Source organism: Oryza sativa, chromosome 10, assembly GCF_034140825.1.
Source record: "Oryza sativa Japonica Group chromosome 10, ASM3414082v1".
Taxonomy (NCBI): domain Eukaryota; kingdom Viridiplantae; phylum Streptophyta; class Magnoliopsida; order Poales; family Poaceae; genus Oryza; species Oryza sativa.
In genome coordinates, this window is record NC_089044.1 from 3,491,174 (window position 1) to 3,510,617 (window position 19,444).

General features: G+C 42.3%; 3 protein-coding genes across 4 annotated transcripts; 2 read left to right on the forward strand and 1 right to left on the reverse strand.

Moving 5' to 3' along the window:
• The first annotated feature begins 3,705 nt into the window (after window positions 1–3,705).
• Window positions 3,706–7,920, forward strand: LOC4348136 (F-box protein At5g07610). Of its 2 annotated transcripts, none has more exons than XM_066304684.1 (2): window positions 3,706–4,935; window positions 7,803–7,920. In XM_066304684.1, the coding sequence occupies exon 1, from the start codon at window positions 3,789–3,791 to the stop codon at window positions 4,926–4,928; it is 1,140 nt and encodes a 379-aa protein (XP_066160781.1). In that variant the 5' UTR covers window positions 3,706–3,788; the 3' UTR covers window positions 4,929–4,935; window positions 7,803–7,920. The 2 variants fall into 2 exon arrangements, with proteins under 2 accessions (XP_066160781.1, XP_066160780.1); XM_066304683.1 differs by lacking the exon at window positions 7,803–7,920 and adding an exon at window positions 6,566–6,826.
• On the forward strand, window positions 7,870–11,880 carry LOC4348137 (probable amidase At4g34880). The gene is made up of 5 exons (XM_026020737.2): window positions 7,870–8,439; window positions 8,568–8,782; window positions 9,314–9,556; window positions 10,273–10,471; window positions 10,555–11,880. Exons 1-5 carry the CDS (start codon window positions 7,891–7,893, stop codon window positions 10,918–10,920), a joined length of 1,572 nt encoding a protein of 523 aa, XP_025876522.1. The 5' UTR covers window positions 7,870–7,890; the 3' UTR covers window positions 10,921–11,880.
• LOC4348138 (uncharacterized) lies at window positions 11,323–13,853 on the reverse strand. Its single transcript, XM_015758879.3, has 5 exons — window positions 13,728–13,853; window positions 13,552–13,601; window positions 12,552–12,678; window positions 12,286–12,387; window positions 11,323–12,189 (listed from the first exon to the last, which is right to left on the reverse strand). The coding sequence occupies exons 1-5, from the start codon at window positions 13,828–13,830 to the stop codon at window positions 11,570–11,572; spliced, it is 1,002 nt and encodes a 333-aa protein (XP_015614365.2). The 5' UTR covers window positions 13,831–13,853; the 3' UTR covers window positions 11,323–11,569.
• Window positions 13,854–19,444: the final 5,591 nt, after the last annotated feature.

Here is a 19,444-nt window from a genome sequence, read left to right on the forward strand (position 1 = left end):
TCATCTCGATCCTTTCTACGTTCTTTCTTGGAAATTAATTGTTTTGTTTCGCATCCATACTCAACTAGGAATCATACGCTCTAATCAATCAAACAAAATTCAGATGGATTAATCGCGAGATGCAAGAAAAATAGACAAAAAAAAACAGGGGACCGATCGTCGATCGATCCAGTATAATAATTACTGAATTTGGTACAAAAACGATTGAATCCGACTATAAAAAACGACTGAATTTACTAATAATGGAACATGAACCGAGATTTGATGAAGCTAATCTCTTCTAGGCGAGGAGGTTGAAGAGGGCCTTGTCGGCGAGGTGGTGCGCGGCGTGGATGAGGTCAATCCGCGCGTCGTGGGTGAGCCCGCCGATGAACTCGCCGTCGAACGCGTCGCCGTCGGCCGCCGCCGCGCGGGCCTCCATGTACGCGACAACCGCCGCGACGTCGACGCCGGATACGTTCCCCGGCACGTCCACCACCACGCGCCCCCCGCCTCCCCCGCCGCCGCCAGCGCCGCCGGCTACCGCCTCCGCCACGAGGCCCGACCTCCCGGTCACAACCCCCGCCGGCGCGGCCACCGTGGTGCCGTCGAAGCACCGCAGAACCACCACGGCCATCTCCTCCGCCGCCGCCATCGATGCTGCTGCTGCCGCCGCGAGCGAGCTAGTTGTTGATGCTGTCGTGTTGCTTTGGGCTATAGCTAGGGCTTGGCGTGACGGCGCAATAATCGATGTGTTGGGGTGGCTCGGTGCGCGTGCCCGCGTATTTATGGAAGCAGTTGAGTGGGTTCGTTCGAGTCAGACCCGGTTGGGGCGGTGTGGTGTGAGTCGGTCTGGGTTGAAAAGTGAATATTACAAAAATCACTACTTCTAGTTGTTCTGGTAAAAAAAAAATTTAACGTATACGTACACATATTTAAAGTATTAAACGTAGACTAATAATAAAACAAATTACAGATTCCATCTATAAACAGCGAGACGAATCTATTAAGTCTAATTAATCCATCATTAATAAATGTTTACTGTAGCACTATATTGTCAAATCATGGTTTAATTAAGCTCAAAAGATTCGTCTCGTAATTTACATGTAAACTGTGTAATTATTTTTTTCTCCATATTTAATGCTCCATACATGTGTCCAAACGTTTGATGTAATGAAAAAGTTGAAAGTTTGAAGGAAACTAAACCAAATATCATTGTGAGTTTGGTATTCCCTTCATATAATATGATTTGCTGTAAGTACTTCATCTTTATTCATTTTGGTTTGAGGTAACATGACTGTGGAGACGTGATCGTAATTCATGTCTGCAATGCATGGCGAAGCGATTGTGCCATCCGTGCCCGTGGTGTCTAGCATGCCATTGGACGGTGGTAGTAGCGAGTAAAAGATGAGCTGTTCTTTGTCTCATGGGTTTAGTAGTGACTTATTTTTTTTCGGAGTTAAGATGAAAAAACATAAGCTTGGTATGACACTGTCGTTGAGAAAAAAAAAGTTGTATTTCATATGTGTTAAGTCGTACCAAGTTATATGATATATGTAGAAAGAGGTAAAAAACACACGAACAAAAGCAATTACTAATTTGTGAGGAATATTAAATCGAGATAAATTAGAATGGGGATATTTGTATATAGAGAGAATCTTAAATCTGAGGTGATATTTGGGTCGTTTTTACGATTTTTCCAGTTCGAAAAAGGGTTGGGTGATAAAGGTCCGTTTTGTGGATGGCGCGACGCGTGCACGGTCAATCCGGGGACGGACGGCCCAGGATGGGCGCTTTTTACGCGTGGATACAAAAGCCGTTTCGGCTGTGTTGTGCATTTGGTGGGTAATAAAGCAACGTGTATGGCTGTAGTTTGTATACGATGGTTTGTTGTATCGATCACAGGGTGCACGGGGGAGGGGATGGTACACGTGCTGACAATCGAACATGACGTGTTACTTTGATCAAGTATTCCTTTTTAAAAAATGGATGCACGCGCGTTCCTTCCTTTTCTTTTCACCACCCAGGGTGGATTTATTCTAACTTATATGGTGATATTTGAGCAAGTTTTATAATGGGATGAATATCGCCTTTAATTTAAATCGGGTTATCTACTCATTAATGAAGAGATAACAAACGCAAAATATCACATCTAATAAACAAACCTCAATTATAAAACACAGCCTTACACTATTATTGAGAGTTAGGTAGAGGTTGCCCCTTACAAAATGGATGACTCGCGCTTTTCTAACTTCTCTCCTCCACCTCATTATCTAATCTTATGTGGTAAATTTAAGGGCAATATGTAGGGGTTTATAATACTTGCTCTTAGACTGGTCTCTTTCGTCCATGTTCTGAACTTTTTACCCCCTCTTTTTTCATATGCACACACTTTCTAAACATTTAAATTGTTTTCGTGCTTGGGTATGGATTTCCAATCCATACATCTGAACATAGCCATATAGGTAGTGGTAGATCTATTAATCCTTGGCCATATATTGCATTCTACTAATTATTAAATATGTATTTACTAGTAATGTATCTGTACATCGTAAATATTAATTTATGGGTTTATAGTGCTACTATATAATTGGGAGTAAAGAAAGTATAGTTTACTTCTTTCGAGAGAGGGAGGGGTGGTTTCATGTGTGGAAGTAGGGTGTAGTGATGGTGGGAAGGGAGTAGATGGATTACTATGCTTTAAATATACAAGTTACATGTTCATGTGTTAGTGTTACAATGGGATTGAATAAAAATATGATTTACTATTTTTTATATTGGTTTCTTATAATTTTAGAGATATGCATACATCTTAGGCCTTCTTCAAAACTATAGAAACGACACAACACAAAACATAGCATAATGCATTATTTTAAAAAGTACAAGAATAAAATAAGAATAGGCTAGAACATAATTATATTAGAGAGATAGAATAGAGGAAAGTTTTCTACGAGGAATTGGCCATCTTAAAAGAATTTTATAGGATTTGAATGGTCTAGCATTTTTTTTTTCAAATATACCAAATAAAATAATTTCTTACATGATTTGAATAATATAAATCCCCTCTCCTCCTCCCCACATCATATACAATAAGTAAGTAATAGTCTAGAACAATTTTTGCTCTCATTACCAATAGTGCTCACCACCGACTCATTCACTTGTGCATGCAATGGCACTACGGCTACCTCACCATTATGCTTCACCATCGACTCATGCACTTGTCCCCGTATCACCCTATCCTATATATCGAGCTATCACTACCTACCTCCACCTCCCATGCCCACTTTGCATTCTAATTCGACATCGCCAACATTTTCTCCCTAGCAAATAAGAGAACCACAGAAAATAGAGCAAGAAAACTAGTCTCAAGATGTACCTCTCTTTCAATTTTTTTAAAATGTAACTTTCATTTTTAAACATATAATAATATTAACTTTTCAATATAATATTTGATCATTCATCTTATTTAAAAACACATGTTACATTTATTTTACTGCAATTTGTTTTATTAGTAAAAGTAACTAATTCTATTAGTAAAAATACTTTAAACACGGCTTGTATTTTTTTTCAGGCGTCTGCTAAATTATTGAATAAGGCAAATGGTTTTATAATTGTTAAAAATAACATTATATATTTAAAAATAGATGTAGTAATAGTAAACCTTAAATGCTTTTTTCAATGAAGAATAAATCAATATTAATAAGGTTGCCAAGGGAAGAGAACTGTGTGAAGCGCGGTGGTATGTGCCAGTCACTGTGCAAAAAGCCTCTGTTTCAGCCCCAACCACAAAAAAATAAAAAATAAAAAAAATGAGCGAGAAGGAGACGCTCCACCACCACCACCACCGCCGCCGCCTCCCCTCCACCGCGCCGTCGCCGTCGCCGTCGCCGCTCGACGACGACGACCTCCTCCAGGAGATCCTCCTCCGCCTCCCGCCGGACGCCTCCACGCTCCCCACCGCCTCCGCCGTCTGCAAGCGCTGGCGCCGCCTCGCCTTCGAGCCGGGCTTCCGCCGCCGCTTCGTCGCCCGCCACGAGCCCCCCTTCCTCGGCTTCTTCTTCCCCTACGACTTCGATCCGGTCTTCTCCTTCAACGCCGGCTTCCGATCCACCACCGCCCAGCACCACCTCCCCGCCCACCGGTTCCTCCCCGAGAGGGAGATCGGGCTGCGGTGGGAGATCGTCAACTGCTGCAAGGGCCTTGCCCTCTTCAGGATCACATTCCGCGGGGGATGCAAATGCAAGGAATTCATGGTGGTTGATCCCATCTCCGGCGACCGCCGCCTCCTGCCCTTCCCGCTCGTCGACGGCAAGTTCCTCTCCGCCACGGTGGTTCCTGCCGCCGCCGATCGCCGCTCGTTCCGCGTGGTCGCCGTATTCGCCGAGAGGAACACCTTCACCAGCGTGTTCGCCTCCGTTTATTCGTCAGATGCCGGTGTTTGGAGTGATTATGTCTCGAGGTTGTGTCTCCCATGGGAGGTCTGGGTGTTGCGGCCGAGCGTTCTTGCCGGAAATGCGGTTCACTGGTTTCTTGATGGCTATAATGTGCTCATGTTTGATTTGGAGAGTCAGAAGCTGGGATTCAGTGAGCTACCGCTGGATGCGAAGGATGATGAGGATTTCCCTCACCGGTGCCGGTGTCAGATCATACCGGCGGGTGATGGCCGGCTTGGCCTCGCGGTTATAGTTGGATCCACAATGCAATTGTGGGAGAGGGAGATTGGAGATGGCAGTGATGCCACATGGTTGCTGAGGAGAACCCTCCAGCTGAACTTTCTTCCCCTAGAAGCGGAGGGGCGTAAACTGATTGTGGGTGTTGCCGAGGAGAATAGCTCCATACTTCTTTGGACGCGTGTTGGCCTGTTCATGGTCCACCTCAAGTTTTTGCAGGTTAGGAAGGTCTACGGAGAAATCTCCGTCGACAACTACTACCCCTACTCAAGCTTCTGAACTGCAGGTCTTATATTGTCTTTCGAGTTACCATGTTATTTTTGGTACTAGGGTCTATTGTTTTTATTTTTACATATGATTCATCCTTGAGGGCTGAGGCGCCAATATATTCAGTTTGCAAAACAGCTTTCAATGTTATATATTCACCAATGAAACTTTGCCATGATAATTGGACATTGTGTGGTTCTCTATCTTGCTCTGGTGAAATATTTAGTTTATCCATTCAATGAATACTAATTCACATAGTAATGAAAAGAAATGTTGGCATATTTGTTTTTACAAGAATATCGTACACTCCTACAATTACTTACGAACAAGTGTTTTGTTTTAACTGTGGCACTGTCCTGTACTCCTGTAACATTCAAACATGAGCGAAAGCACATTGAATTGCATAATTCATGATGAATGCAAGTGACAACTGCTAATTGCCTTAATTCAGAACATTTGAAGGCTTACAATTAACTTTTCCATGCTTAAATACCTTTGGTATTAGCTCTCCATTGACTTCATATGAACATTCTGTTTCAAAAAAAAAATGAACACTTCATATGGGCATAACAATATACGATATCTATCTTACTTGGATGAAATACATGCTACCTAACTACTTTTCATTGGAGACCGATTGGAAATAAGTAGCTATTTCTTTCTTTTAGACCAGATAAGGAACAATCTAGTGACTAATATCAAAGAAACATATTCATGTTCATGTAAGAATTGGCAGTTTCTGAGAAAACCTTAGGTCTTTTTTGTTATCATCCTTTTAGTTTTGACATAATGTGAATATATTTCTATTTTTTCAGTCAAAGACCATCCATTAGTAACCTTTTCTAGGTATCATTAATCAGCACAGATAATCAGCTTATGTTTCCGAGCAAACTCCATTTATGAAGTATTGACAGAATTTGTGCAAAAGATCCCCTGCTTCCGTAGTATTGTTTAATTTTGCGCTTTATTTGGTTGGTGCTTTACAGAAGAGTTGAGACCTTCCTTGTTTTAAACTTAGTAACTCCAATGTTTTATTATCTTGAAAGCAATTATGCCTATGTTGTGTACTGATCATTTTAATGATAAAGAGGAAATAGAAACAGATAAGAGCATGGAGTTCTTTCCTTCTTGTTTATCATGTCATTAATGATAATCTATAACTGAGAACTAGGAAATCGTATGAAATTTATATATCTGGCAGTTCTAAATCGCAATTTATCCTAAATTTCACTTAAGGAGTTTCCTAGATACCTTGAATAATATTCCTAGTTTTCAAAATGGTGTTGGGTGGTAAATCTATGCTGTGTATTTGCTTGATTCTTCATTACCTTGTAGTGGAATAGGAACGCTAGTTTTATAGCAACATCCTTTTGTTGCTAAGAGTGTTTATGTGCACATTTAATCACTAGTACAATTTTATTTAGTCTTTTTTATTTTCTTGTTATAGAATGGCAAGCAATTTAGTCGAAGCATGAATGGTCTTCGTTGCAACTTATTTAAATGATTTATGTTGTTCTGAGGGATTTGGCCTGACGTTGGTTTAGCAGATGACTTTGTTTCAGTTCATGATATTGAAGGAGTGTATTGTAGTTTTGAACTTTTGGGTATATTTAACTGACCGATTGTTTTGTTATCTTTTTCACTCACAGATGGTAGCTCATTTGTGGATATGGCAGATCTTTAGTCCTGCTCAATATATTAGATGATTAAACCTCTGATGAATTATTATCTACTCTTTCGCCAAGGATCTTGACAGGAATATTACCTGATAGCTGTTGTGAGTTCTGATGTTTAGGGCCTTTTTTAGTTGGTTACTAACTTTGTCACAACTAAATCTGTCAAAGTGCGGTAAGCCAATAAAGTATGGTGTATGAAATAGTTCGCTATAAAATGTGGCGAAGTTTGGATCAAAATCGAGCATACGACATGTGGATAAGTGGGTTAGTAAGTGAAAATTGCAACGGTTATAGTAAATAAACCCTTGTTTAACTTAGCAAGAGTTTTAACCTCTTGAAAATTTTTCTTCAGTCTTATCTCTTTCATCCAATTTGTACGGACTGATCAAATGGTTATTTTTACGTTTTGCAATCCTCTGTTGTGTAGTTCTTTTTTATTAGAATCCTATTTTTTTCTATTCGTACTATTCAAAGGTGCTCTTAGTTTTTTTTTGGCATACAAAATGAGAGGATGGATTAAGGTATGGTTAATGGACTACTAATTATTATAAACTTAGAGCAAGTTTAGTAGTATAGCTAACTACTAGTTTCAAATCATCGATAGTCAATTTAATAGTCAATTCATACTACACTATTAATATATGGTTCCACAAATCATACACATATTGTGTCTTAGAGTTCGTGCTACGGCTGGTTACAAATCTGTAGCTCGCTATTCTTTTCTCTTCTTTTATTTCCTTGACGTGTGTTATAGCTCTTCTTTTATCTTTTCGATGTGTGTTTATAGTTGGATTACAGTATGCTAGTGTAGCTGCTCTTAAAAAAATATATAATTATATGATTTATTAAAGAATCGAGTATTTTAATTAAGATGATGTAAGAGTATATTAATTAAAGACTTAACATGAAAGCTTGCATGTTACCCTGCTGAGCTACCTTCTCCACCTAGGTTTCATGTGTCGCAACCCGCAAGCTGAGCCAGCCATATTTTACTTGCTGTCGCGTGTTGTGTTGTTGACACGATTTAGATCATCTTTTTAAAAAATTGGCTGAGGGAACCTGGGATCCATCAAAAATTATTTACTACGGCACTATTTAAATTTTTTTTTTAGGAAAAACGTCACTTCGAATGTTACCACAGTATTTATTTGGAACTCTATTTCTCCATCAGACTTAATTTCGATGCTCACATGTCAGTGGTCAACGGCAGGCAAGCTGCTGCTTCCACTTCACTTCGAAAAAAAAACTTAAGTTGTGCCAAGACGCCACCTTTACTCACGCAACAAAGCTCAGATGCAATGCTGCCCTCCGCCGCGCCCGCGCGCTGCCTCCTCCTCCTCCTCCTCCTCGCCGTCGCCGTCGCCGGCGCCGCGTTCGATCTCGAGGAGGCCACAGTCGACTCCATCCGCCGCGCCTTCGCCGACGGGGAGCTCACCTCGCGCGGCCTCGTCGAGCTCTACCTAAGCCGCGCCGCGGCGCTCGACCCGTCCCTCCACGCCGTCGTCGAGCTCGACCCGGACGGCGCGCTCGCCGCGGCCGACCGCGCCGACGACGCCCGCCGCCTCTTCGCGTCCGCGGGAGGAGGCGCGCTCCCGCCGCCGCTGCTGAACGGCATCCCCGTCCTCGTGAAGGACAACATCGCCGCGGCCGGCGGCGGCGGCGCGCTGAACGCGACGTGCGGCTCGCTCGCCCTGGTCGGGTCGCGCCCCGCGGGCGACGCCGGGGTGGTCGAGCGGCTCCGGCGCGCCGGCGCGGTGGTTCTTGGCACGGCCAGCCTCAGCGAGTGGTGCAACTTCCGCGCCCCCGGCATCCCCGCCGGCTGGAGCCCCCGCGCCGGCCAGGGCAAGGTCGCTTCCTCCCATGGTTTCTTGCCGCAGCAAGCAATTAGCAATGGCGAATTGGAGCTCACACTGAACAATTTGACTGAATCTGAAATTCTGAATGCAATGTGTTGCAATTGGGGTTGCTGCTGCAGAATCCCTATGTGCCATCGGCGACGCCGTGCGCGTCGAGCAGTGGCTCGGCGATTGCAGCGGCGGCGAACATGGTGGCGGTGACGATTGGGACGGAGACGGACGGGTCAATCATGTGCCCGTCCAGCTACAATTCGGTCGTCGGGATTAAGCCGACGGTGGGGCTAACCAGCCGCGCCGGCGTCATCATCATTTCGCCTAGGATGGACACCGTTGGGTGAGCTCTTGATAGTTGATACTGACTGAATATTCTGTTCTGTTCAGTTCTAACTTCTGAAGCATTGCTGAAAAAAGGGTGATGTTACTGTCTGAATCTAACCCAATATTGTCACATATTGCAGTGAGCTGTTGAATTCATATTTTAGTTTGTTTCTTTTCTCCATCAGATTAATGTTGGCGTGTCAATTTGCAGATGGTACGCCTCACTGTTCAAGTAAAAGATGACCTTTGTTTTGTTAAATAGACAACACTTTTGTGCTTAAATACTCAGATAGCTACTAAACACAGTAGTATTTTTTTTCTGGCAAAGATAAAGCTCAGAAGATTTTGGGAAGAGAAAAGTTTCATGCAACTAAATAGAGTGTATTACAGTGGCACCTTCTTAACTGAGCAAACTCACAGAAATATATGACTTCTTGCTCATTATTCTAATCCTCATTTATATTTTCTCTAGTCATTTCTATGATCTTCCTTTCACTCGTATGGATTTAATATTGCACAGTTTATTGATGTAATCTAGTCAATATAGGCCAATTTGTAGGACAGTTTCAGATGCTGTGCATGTTTTGGAAGCAATTGTTGGATATGACCCGCGAGACGCAGAGGCAACTCGTATGGCGTTGCAATATATCCCAGAAGATGGTTATAGGCAATTCTTGAATATAGATGGGTTAAGAGGCAAGAGGTTGGGAATCCTTAGGAAAGATTTCTTTCGGTTTCCCTCGGGCTCTGTCCAACAAAAGGTCTTCGATGAGCATTTCAACACTATAAGGTAGTTTACCAACATATCTTTCATTAGTATCCTTTATCAGTACATAGTGTTCATTGTTATTTTCGACCTCAGGAACTACTGTCCTTTATTCTAGCTAGCTGGTAGGTTTGATTCCTCCTTAGGTTGGAAATTTGTGTTCTTCTCTTCTTGTTGAGAATATATGTTGTGCTCCTAGGTATTAGCATTATCTTGAACAAATGTTAATAAAAGGTGAAAATGTGTATTTTCTATGTACTGAAGTGAATATTTTTTAAATAAACTATCAGATCTTGGGTAAAGTAAAAGGCATATGCACAGAATCCACATAACGTTCCAACTCTTAGTGCATGTGGTTTCCAGATGGCAGGATTGTCAAAAAGGCTAACTAAAAAGCCATCCCTCATATAGTCAAATTTAACTATTTATGTCTGTACTTTCTATACTACCCTTTCCTGGGACATATACATTAATTTTCAGTAATTATGTATCAGGATCTCGATATACTGTTGATAATACCATCTTAAAGCGTTTTTTCTTTTAGATGACAATGACAACGTCAACAGTACAATCTTATGCATATTCTAGTCTCAAAATGAATGAGATCAAGGTATTATTGACAGAACGAACCATTTACCATAGTAGATATCTGTCCTGTTCTCTGCGACTTTGTTGTTCTTTTCCTGAATATATTAGTTTCTTTCCTTTCTCCTGATTCCTGGATGCTATAAAACTGAAAGTAAGATGGGTGCCATATTGGTGGACAATCTCGAGATACCAAACATGAACATCATCAACGATGCAGTACAAAGCGGTGAACGTGCTCTTATGCTAGCCGAATTCAAGTTGTCCCTCAACTCATACTTGTCTGAACTGGCCAGTTCACCTGTAAGATCATTATCGGACATAATTGATTTCAACAACAAGCATCCGGTAGAGGTAAAGATCGCATCAATTCACGCGTATCTCATTTGCTTGCTAATTTTGTCGAAACACGAATGGTAATCTGTTGCAATATTCAGGAAAGGATGGCTGAATTTGGTCAGAGTTACCTTCTGCAATCTGAAGCAACAGATGGCACTGGTCCAACTGAGAAGAAGGCCATTGCGAAACTGAACGAACTTTGCGAAAGTGGCCTCGAGAAAATAATGCGAGTTAATCAACTGGATGCAATTGTTTCACCAGGTGCATCTGCTCATAGCCTGCTTGCAATCGGCGGCTATCCTGCAATCACAGTTCCAGCTGGGTATGCATCGAATGGTGTTCCTTTTGCCATCTGCTTTGGAGGTTTGAAAGGATCGGAGCCAAGGCTTATTGAGATAGCCTATTCGTTTGAACAGGCGACAAAAGTGAGGAGACCTCCAACTTTGCAGCATTCTATCATTTGATTGTAACTTCAAAAATTTGATTGTTTGACTCGCTGTGTATCATTTTCAAGTTTGAACAGAAATTATGGTTGAAAAACATATATATACACGCCCAAGGCCAAAACAGACAATTTGAGATGCAGTAATCTGATCCTTTATTATTATTTCAAATCCATCTGGTCGTTTATATTTGAAAATCAGGCAGTTTCATTTTGTTTCTAGACAAATAGTGAGAGTAAAAGAATTGAAAAATGTCTGTATGTCCAGAATTCCAGAAGACATATTTTGGCACTCTAATATTTCTTTTACTCTGATATAAGAGAGAATATCACTTCCAACATGACATTGCATCAAAAGATGGAACTCTAATATTTTGACAAGCACATGAACAAATTCTACTCAAATATACGTGCAACCACTTCATAAATCTACCTCTGAACATTCGTATTATATTATTCTGGTTGTAAGACAAGATACAACTATCCAGGTCTGGTAACTGATATTTATTCGTATTATATTATTCTGGTTGTAAGACAAGATACAACCATCCAGGTCTGGTAACTAATATTTATTCTTTGCTCTACATCTTAGATTTCTGCTAGATTTTCTCTTATTTGATTCTACAATGAGCTGCAGTTGCAGCCATTTGAGCTGTTCACAGCATCACTAATTAGGCTGAGAACTCAAACAGCATAGTGTGCTTATACTTCTCACCAGGCTGCACCACCACGGAGGGGAAATTGGGTTGGTTGATGGCATTAGGAAACCCCTGGGTTTCCAAGCATACTCCGGAATGCTTCCCATAAACGGCACCACCTTTGCCAGTTACGCCATCCACATAGTTAGCAGTGTAGAACTGCATTCCAGGTGCATCAGTCCAGAGGTCCAGGGTCCGTGAGTTCGATGAATCTTTCAGCTTGGCAGCATGCTTCAGGCCATTCTTCTCTTCGCCAGAGTCCAGCACATAGTTATGGTCATATCCTCCAGGCACATCGTTGATGCGGGCTCCAATCTTGTGCTCTGTTGTGAAGTCGAAAGGTGTGCCCTTGACAGGCATTATCTCACCGGTGGGAATCGTGTTCTCGTCAACTGGAGTTATGTGTTTTCCCCAGATCTGGATTGAATGATCCAAGGTGTCACCGGAGTTGTGCCCTGCCAGGTTCCAGTAGGTGTGCTGCGCCAAGTTGATGGGCGTCGCTTTGTTCTCTGCTACTGCTTCCATGTCAAGTCTTAAGGTGGTAGAATCAGGAAGAGAGTATGTTGCTCGAACAGTCACATCGCCAGGGTAGCCTGAGGATTGAATAGTTAAGTGATTGAATTGGCTGAATAATTTAAGCATAAGAATTCTTCAATTAAAACAATGATGATGCTAGTTAGTGATTGTACCCTCTTCCCCATCCTTGCTGTGATATTGGAAGGTGATTGATGGGCATTCACTTTTGCGCTCTACTACATCCCACACTACTTTGTCAAACCCCTTCAACCCACCTGCAGTTTGCAATTGAGCGATTGAAGAAACATAATATTCTTTGTAAGTCAAATAAGATGGCAATAATAATGCCATGAAGTAACCACTGGCTAATGTCTGAGCTCTAGCAAAACCAACTATATATCCTGTCCAAATCATCTATGTAAAATTCATGAAACCTTACCATGAAGACTGTTGGGTCCATTATTGATAGCTAGTGAATACTCAACTCCATTCAGAGTAAACTTTCCCTCCTTGATCCTATTTGCAACACGGCCAACAATGCATCCAAAATAAGGTGATATGCCTTTCTGCCAAACAGAAAATATGATGACTTTAGGCAATCAATTTGAAGCAAACTACATGCAGATTTATAGAGCTGGAGATGCACTCCAGATTTTTGTAAACGAATTATACATCTCTGGCCCGTTGATATCTGAATGTCATCTGTCAGAATTTAAAAGCATGATACACTAGAATTCTGCCTCCATAAATTGCATAGCTGTATCTGATCAGAATATATACAATATAATTATCTGGCTACCTGTTTAACCTCAGTAGTAGTTGGGATCTCTATTTGGGAGTGTCAAAAGAAATCTAAAATTAAGTGCTAATTTGCTGCAAAATAACCAGAGGGTTCATTGATAGGATGCAACAACTTGTTTATTGGCAGAAACAGACTCAGATATTGGTCCTAAGAAGTTGTCCAAACAAAAGGCCTAAAATGACTTGATATTATTTCAAGGAAGGAATTTAGTTCGCCGTCATGATGAGGGCAAATGTGATGAATTCAGGCAAGAACGTCCATCCCTATCGCCTAAAGGGACCAATCCTTTTCCCAAAAATGTTTGCTACATATAGGCTGTGGAAGCAGCACCTGACAAGGTCAACATCCACTGTATGATACTAGTAATTTCTGCTAATTAAGCTACTAGTAAGCACCACTCCTAAATAAGCATATACAAATTGTTCCAATCTAATAAAGAAACACGGGCAACATTACTGCCGCAATGTAGCACCCAATTCAGTCCCAACTCCCCAGCAAAAATCAAACCTGACCACCCTTCCCAGTTCCCACATACTCCTACTAGTGAGTAGTGACATACTAGGTGAGAACAATCAACCTTGACTGACTGAATCGAAGGAATTATGGGGGCGAATGAACGATTAGGGATCTGACTCACCATGTAAGGCTCCAGAGTGTCGAATCCAAGAACCACATCCGCGAGATTCCCTGTTGACATCAAATTTGGCAAGAAACGAGTGATATAAGCAAACCAACCAAAAACCCAACGAAAAAATTAATCTGAAGAAAGGGGGAGAAGGGAAGGGGATGGAGGGAACAGAATTAAGAAGGGACCGTGGGCGTCGGGGACGATGAGGGAGGTGATGGTGGCGCCCCAGGCGGCGATCTTGGCGGTGATGCGGCCATTGGAGAGCTCCAAGATCTCCTCGGCCGCCATTGCTGCGACTGCGAGTCTGACCTGACGAGACTCGGAGAAGTCGCTTTCGGTTTTATCACGTGAAGATGAAGCAATCAAGCAACGCATCGGCAGCGCACACACTTCCAAAAACAATGCGGTAAGGTTGTTATCTCATCCCATGAAATTTTTTTTTTGTTTGTTAATATTTTGCGAGGTCACCGAGTCACCGAGTTATCCACGCGCGGCAGGACTACTTCAGAGCATGTACAATAATCAGCTATAAACATATTTTAATATTTTAATAAGATAAATGATAAGAGAGAAGAGTAACGGTCTACAGATTTGTAGCCAGCTACAGCACTAACTTCAAGACACACTGTGTATATAACATATAGGACCATATATTAATAGTATAGTAAGCAACTATTATATAAATTGACTATTAAATTAGCTATGGATAAATTGGAGCCTGTAGTTGGCTATACTGTTAGACTTGCTCTTAGATCAGGTGGAACAGTTGGCCAGTTAATCTATCGTGATCCCATCACTGATCCCTCCTTCCCCTCTCACTGACAGCAGACCCCATGAGCCAGTGTCCTGAAGGAAATATTTCTTTACCAAGTTCAGTAAACCATTTTTCTATCCCATAAAAATCATTTAAATTTCAAAAATTCATATTTCTCAGACAGTAACTCTGCTCAACTCCATTCCACTTTATATGTTTTTTTAAAAGGAAAACTGCGAATTACACCTCCCCCGAACTATCGCAGTCGACCAAATTACCCCCGAACCCAAAAATTAGAAATTGTTCACCTTAAACTTTTAATATCAGACGAATTACCTCCCCGACCCAATCTAGAGCGGTTTTGTCCTAGCGTACGCGTGACAATCCAGTCAGCATTTTCTTATAAAAAAGGGTGGGATCCGCCTCTCACTCTCTCATCTCTCTCTTTCTCCTCTTCCCCTCTTCCTCTCTCTTTGTGGCAATGTTGGGAGCGGCGAGACAGTGGCCGGCGGCGGGCGTGACGGTGACTACGGCGAGGGCACACTACGAGCTGCTCTTTCTCTCTCACTCTATGTGTGTGTGTGTGTGTGGAGCCGTTGGAGAGCGGACCCCGAGGCCAGTGGTAGGCGCAGCGGGGTGGTGAGGGTGCGTGACGTGGCCACGATGGAGCTCGCGGGAAGGAATTGACAAGCCCGCCGCTGTCTTGAGCTCCCTCGGCGACCCTTTTTCTTCTTTCTTCTCTGCGGCTGGCGGTGGAGGTCCTCCCGTGCCTCTCCCGTGCCAGATGGAGCTCGTGGGAAGGAATTGACGAGCCCGCCGCTGTCTCGAGCTCCCTCGGCGACCCTTTTTCTTCTTTCTTCTCTGCGGCTGGTGGTGGAGGTCCTCTCGCGCCTCTCCCGTGCCAGCGCTCGAGCGACCTTCGCCTCCCACGCCGGGGGAGGCCGAGGAGGCAGCGCACCCTGGCGGTGGTCGATGACAAGCTCAACTTGGCGGGGAAGGTTATCTCGCGAGGAGATGCAGGGGCGGCCCTTCTCCTCCTCCTCGTCTGCTGTTGTGTTGACAGAAAACACGTGGCCTGGGAGATCTGCTTAACTCCAGTGCAGGTCCAAAGCTCGCCTTCGGATGTTGTTAGCGTGCCAATTGATTTGATCCTGTAATCAACAATAAATAGAAGCAAAGCAACCATGGTTAAGTCTATAAATGATAGCCGATCGGCTAGATGCCGATGACATATCATTTACCTTTAAGCCGATGTTATCTGTGCATCGATCGGCAGTCATGAATAAGTAAAGAAGGACTAAATCTACTCGATCGGCTATAGATATTAACAATATATACTCCTTATATCGATGTATACTTAAATCAAGTGATTGGGATAGATCGGTCATCATGCCGAGACAGTATAAATCACTTAGATCAAAATATATGTCAATAACAAGACTATATATGTTTATAGCATATAGCCGATAAGATAGATCTAGTATGTATCGGCTAATACTCCGATACTACTCTATATCAAGATATTAAAGTAAGTATAGTATATTGAGCAAAAGCCTAACATATTTAGATACAGCAATATCTTAATATAAAGGGCAGATTTAACATGTCAATGGAGCATATAGAACAAATGAAGTTAAATCAGATGCGATCGGCTGAAATTCCGATGCTATTCTAATCAGCAACTAGAAGGCAGGCTAGAGATTGATATTCTAAGCACGACTTAATAGATCAAACTTAACTGATGCCGCATTAAGTATGAAAAAAAGAACAATATCTAGACGATCAAGCCGCTAGAAGTTTCATAGAATAGTAGATATCTCATATAATCTAAATCAACATCAAAATCTAACCTAATCGGCTGCCCTCTGCATACAGATGTTAGCCGATAGTAGATTAGGTGTCGATATTGCTAGAGATTATATAAGATATATGATAACTCGACGAATTATATAAATGAGATTAGAGTATCATAAATATAGAAGCACTAATCCTAAGAACACAATCCGTCATAACGAATTTTACCTCTTGTTGAAGATCGAAATCAATGCAGCTTAACCCGAAAGCAAGAACTCGTCGAAACAAAAACTAAAGCAAAAGGGTGGTGATGCGCCGAAATTGTATTGAACGTGTGTTGTTAAATTACATAGGGCTCGGGGTCTATTTATACCCGAGAATTACAAGATATGCCCATACCGGACACGACTATTATCTCTAACAAACTCTAAGATACCATAAGTCTTTGCGGCAGACTTTTGCCCATATTTATCTATTAGGAATTTACATAAGATATCCTAATTAATAGATACAATTGCCTTCCCAGGACTCTATCCGTGCGTGGCAATCATCTTGAAGTACATTAACTTGAACCCGATGTCGTGTAAAAGTCATATTGTCGGAATCGGCTGTATCGGCTTACTTAGCCTGACTCAGACCTAGCCGATCCTAACCGTAGCCGATCTGGACTCCGGCCGATTCCTGCTCTGTTTCCGAACTCGATCTCCGCTTCCGACCTCGCTTTGATCCAATCTTCTTTCCTGACACTGATGTTACCAAATTTGGTTGTTAACTTGTTGCTGCTGGACAAGCGCCTGCAAGCTCGCCCCACCCCTCCCCCACCGTTGCTCCCTGTGTAACACCCTGAAAATTCGACGACAAAAATCTAAGCTCTAAAAATACGGATTTTCAAAAACTTTTTAAATTAATTGCATCATGCCGATCTTATTCGCCTATTTTATTTGGATTTGATCTCGAAGTTTATTAATCGTGAGTAAAGAATAGTTAATTAGGAATAAACCGTAAAAAAAACAAATTGGTAAAATAAATATAAATTAAAATAAATATTAGGTGTGGATAGGAATAAATAAAATATTATTGTGACCATATTTGGATCAATTAAATTTAAATACGATGGAATAAGAATTAACCCTAATTAAAAATTCAAATAAATCTACTACTACTTAAAAAATAAGAGGTGCTTCCATCGTCCGTCAAAAAAACCGGGTGAAAAAAAACCGGAACGAATCCGATTCATCAACGCGGTAAAAGAAAAATCGGGAAAAAAAAAGAATATGTAATTTTCCAATCGTCGCATTGAAATTTTCGTACGTTTTTTTTTTCCGATTGGCGGCTTGAGGACGTATCGAATACAAGCAGTAAATTTTTTTTGACCGTTTCGTCTGTTGCTCACATCACAAAAAAATCGTCGCTCACGTCATCGTGCCTGCAATGCCGCGTCACCGCGCGATCATGAGAAAAAAACGCGGCAACGGAAAGAAAATAGCGAATAGAGGCGGAAAGTTATTTTAATCTTATTGTTTTCATACAGTTTAGTTAAGGTGAAATTTATTATGGGAATTCGATTAGATGTATTTATTTTTTTACAAAATTATAAGTTGCAAATAAGAGTCCGATCATCTCATGTTAACATGTAAGTTTTTTAAAAAAGATTTCTTATACAACTCTTGTATTTCAAAAAACGAACGAAGTTAAAACTCGACTCAAATATGAATCTATATTTCCAAAAGCAAACGAACTTAAAACCGATTCATACACGGATGACGTACTTAAGTACCAGAAAATCATCTTTAATTTTTATAATAGTAGAGAAGAGATTTCTAAAAAATAAAGAAACAATCTAAATTCCTAATCACAAAATAAAAAGATCTAATCTCTAATCTCTATCTCTATCTCTATCTCTAACTACTTAAAAAGTTAAAAAAGTTTCCGTCGTCCGTATATCTATAACTAATATAAATATTCGTATTTTTCCGGTCGTCACACCGGTTTTTCGTCCCGCTTCGTCGCCCCCTCCCCAAAATCCCAATCCAAATCCAATCAAACCTTGGGAAAAAAATCACAATCACAATCGGAGTTCAATCACATAAATCATGATGCATGTACACATATATATCCAAATAAAAACAAAAAATTACATCGAAGGGGGTCGCCACCGCCGCCGTCGTTGTCGAACCACCGCCGTCGCCGTCGCCGTCGCAGGGACGGCTAGCCGTCGGCGGCTCCCCTCCTTCTGGATCCGGTGGAGGGGAGAGCGTTGCCGCCGCCTCCCCTCCCGCTAGATCCGCCGGCAGCGGCGGCGGAGGGCGCTCTCCAGTGGTGGGGGAGAGTGCCGCCGCCGCCGTCGGTTGGTGGGGGAGGGGCGCCGTCGTCGCCGCCGCCGCTCGGGGGCGCGGAGGGGAGGGCGGCGAAGTGAGATGGGAGGGAGGGAAATGGGCTAGGGTTACGGCGGCTGAGAGGGAGGGGGTTTTGTTTCCCCGATATCGACGCTCGGCCGTCCGATCAAAACCCTAGAGATCGGACGGCCGGTGTCGTCCGGGCCGAAATCGGCCTGAGGGAAGCAAACCTAAAAGGAAGTATTTCTTTTTCCAATTAAATAATTGTTAAATGATGTTCGTATTAATAAAATTAGCAATTAAGCTCTGAAAATTCCAATAAAATTCCAAAGAGCGTAACTAATCATGGAGAATTTAATAAAATTAAATTTAACCATGTCATTTTATTTGTCACACTTGCTTTACTTGTAAATTTATTTAATTATACACATACCTACTTAAAAATATCAAATATTTCAGCAAATTTGTATTTTAATTAATTACATATTTTTCTAATCTGTAAGCTTCTCGGTGCAACGCACGGGCACTTTTGCTAGACCAAACAACACTTTTGGTCAATATACACACTCTGTAATCACCCGGTGCAACGCACGGGCACTTTTGCTAGTTATATAAAAATAAAATATGAGTAATATTAATCTAGGGTGAATTCATTAGTTGAGATAACACAAATATTGAGTAAAATGCATATATGCAAAAATTAGGAATTGTGGAATCAAATTTATATGGGAAATACACTAAAATCGGGATAAATAGGAAAAGTCACTATTCATTGCCCCCTAGGTGTTCGATCGCGTTCCCTAGCCCTAGCCCCTCCTCTGCCGCGTTGCAATCGCGCCCCGCACGCCGCGTGCCGCCCCGCCTCACCTCTGCCGTCGCCGTCGCCATCACCACGCGTGCCGCCGTCGCCTCGCCGCCCGCCCGTCGCCATCGCCGCCTGCCGCCGCGCCGACGTCGCCGAGCCGCCCCGAGCCTACGCCGACATCGCCACCCCCGTGCCGCGCGTGCTGCCGTCCCG

Bases quoted from the DNA above. Each gene is read 5' to 3' on its own strand.
- LOC4348136 (XM_066304684.1), top strand. From the start codon at position 3,789: ATGAGCGAGAAGGAGACGCTCCACCACCACCACCACCGCCGCCGCCTC.
- LOC4348137 (XM_026020737.2), top strand. From the start codon at position 7,891: ATGCTGCCCTCCGCCGCGCCCGCGCGCTGCCTCCTCCTCCTCCTCCTC. The intron at 8,440-8,567 runs GTCGCTTCCTCC...TTGCTGCTGCAG, and splicing joins CCCGCGCCGGCCAGGGCAAG to AATCCCTATGTGCCATCGGC. The intron at 8,783-9,313 runs GTGAGCTCTTGA...TAGTCAATATAG, and splicing joins CCTAGGATGGACACCGTTGG to GCCAATTTGTAGGACAGTTT.
- LOC4348138 (XM_015758879.3), bottom strand. From the start codon at position 13,830: ATGGCGGCCGAGGAGATCTTGGAGCTCTCCAATGGCCGCATCACCGCC. The intron at 12,388-12,551 runs GTAAGGTTTCAT...TGCAAACTGCAG, and splicing joins TGGACCCAACAGTCTTCATG to GTGGGTTGAAGGGGTTTGAC. The intron at 12,190-12,285 runs GTACAATCACTA...TTCAATCCTCAG, and splicing joins CAGCAAGGATGGGGAAGAGG to GCTACCCTGGCGATGTGACT.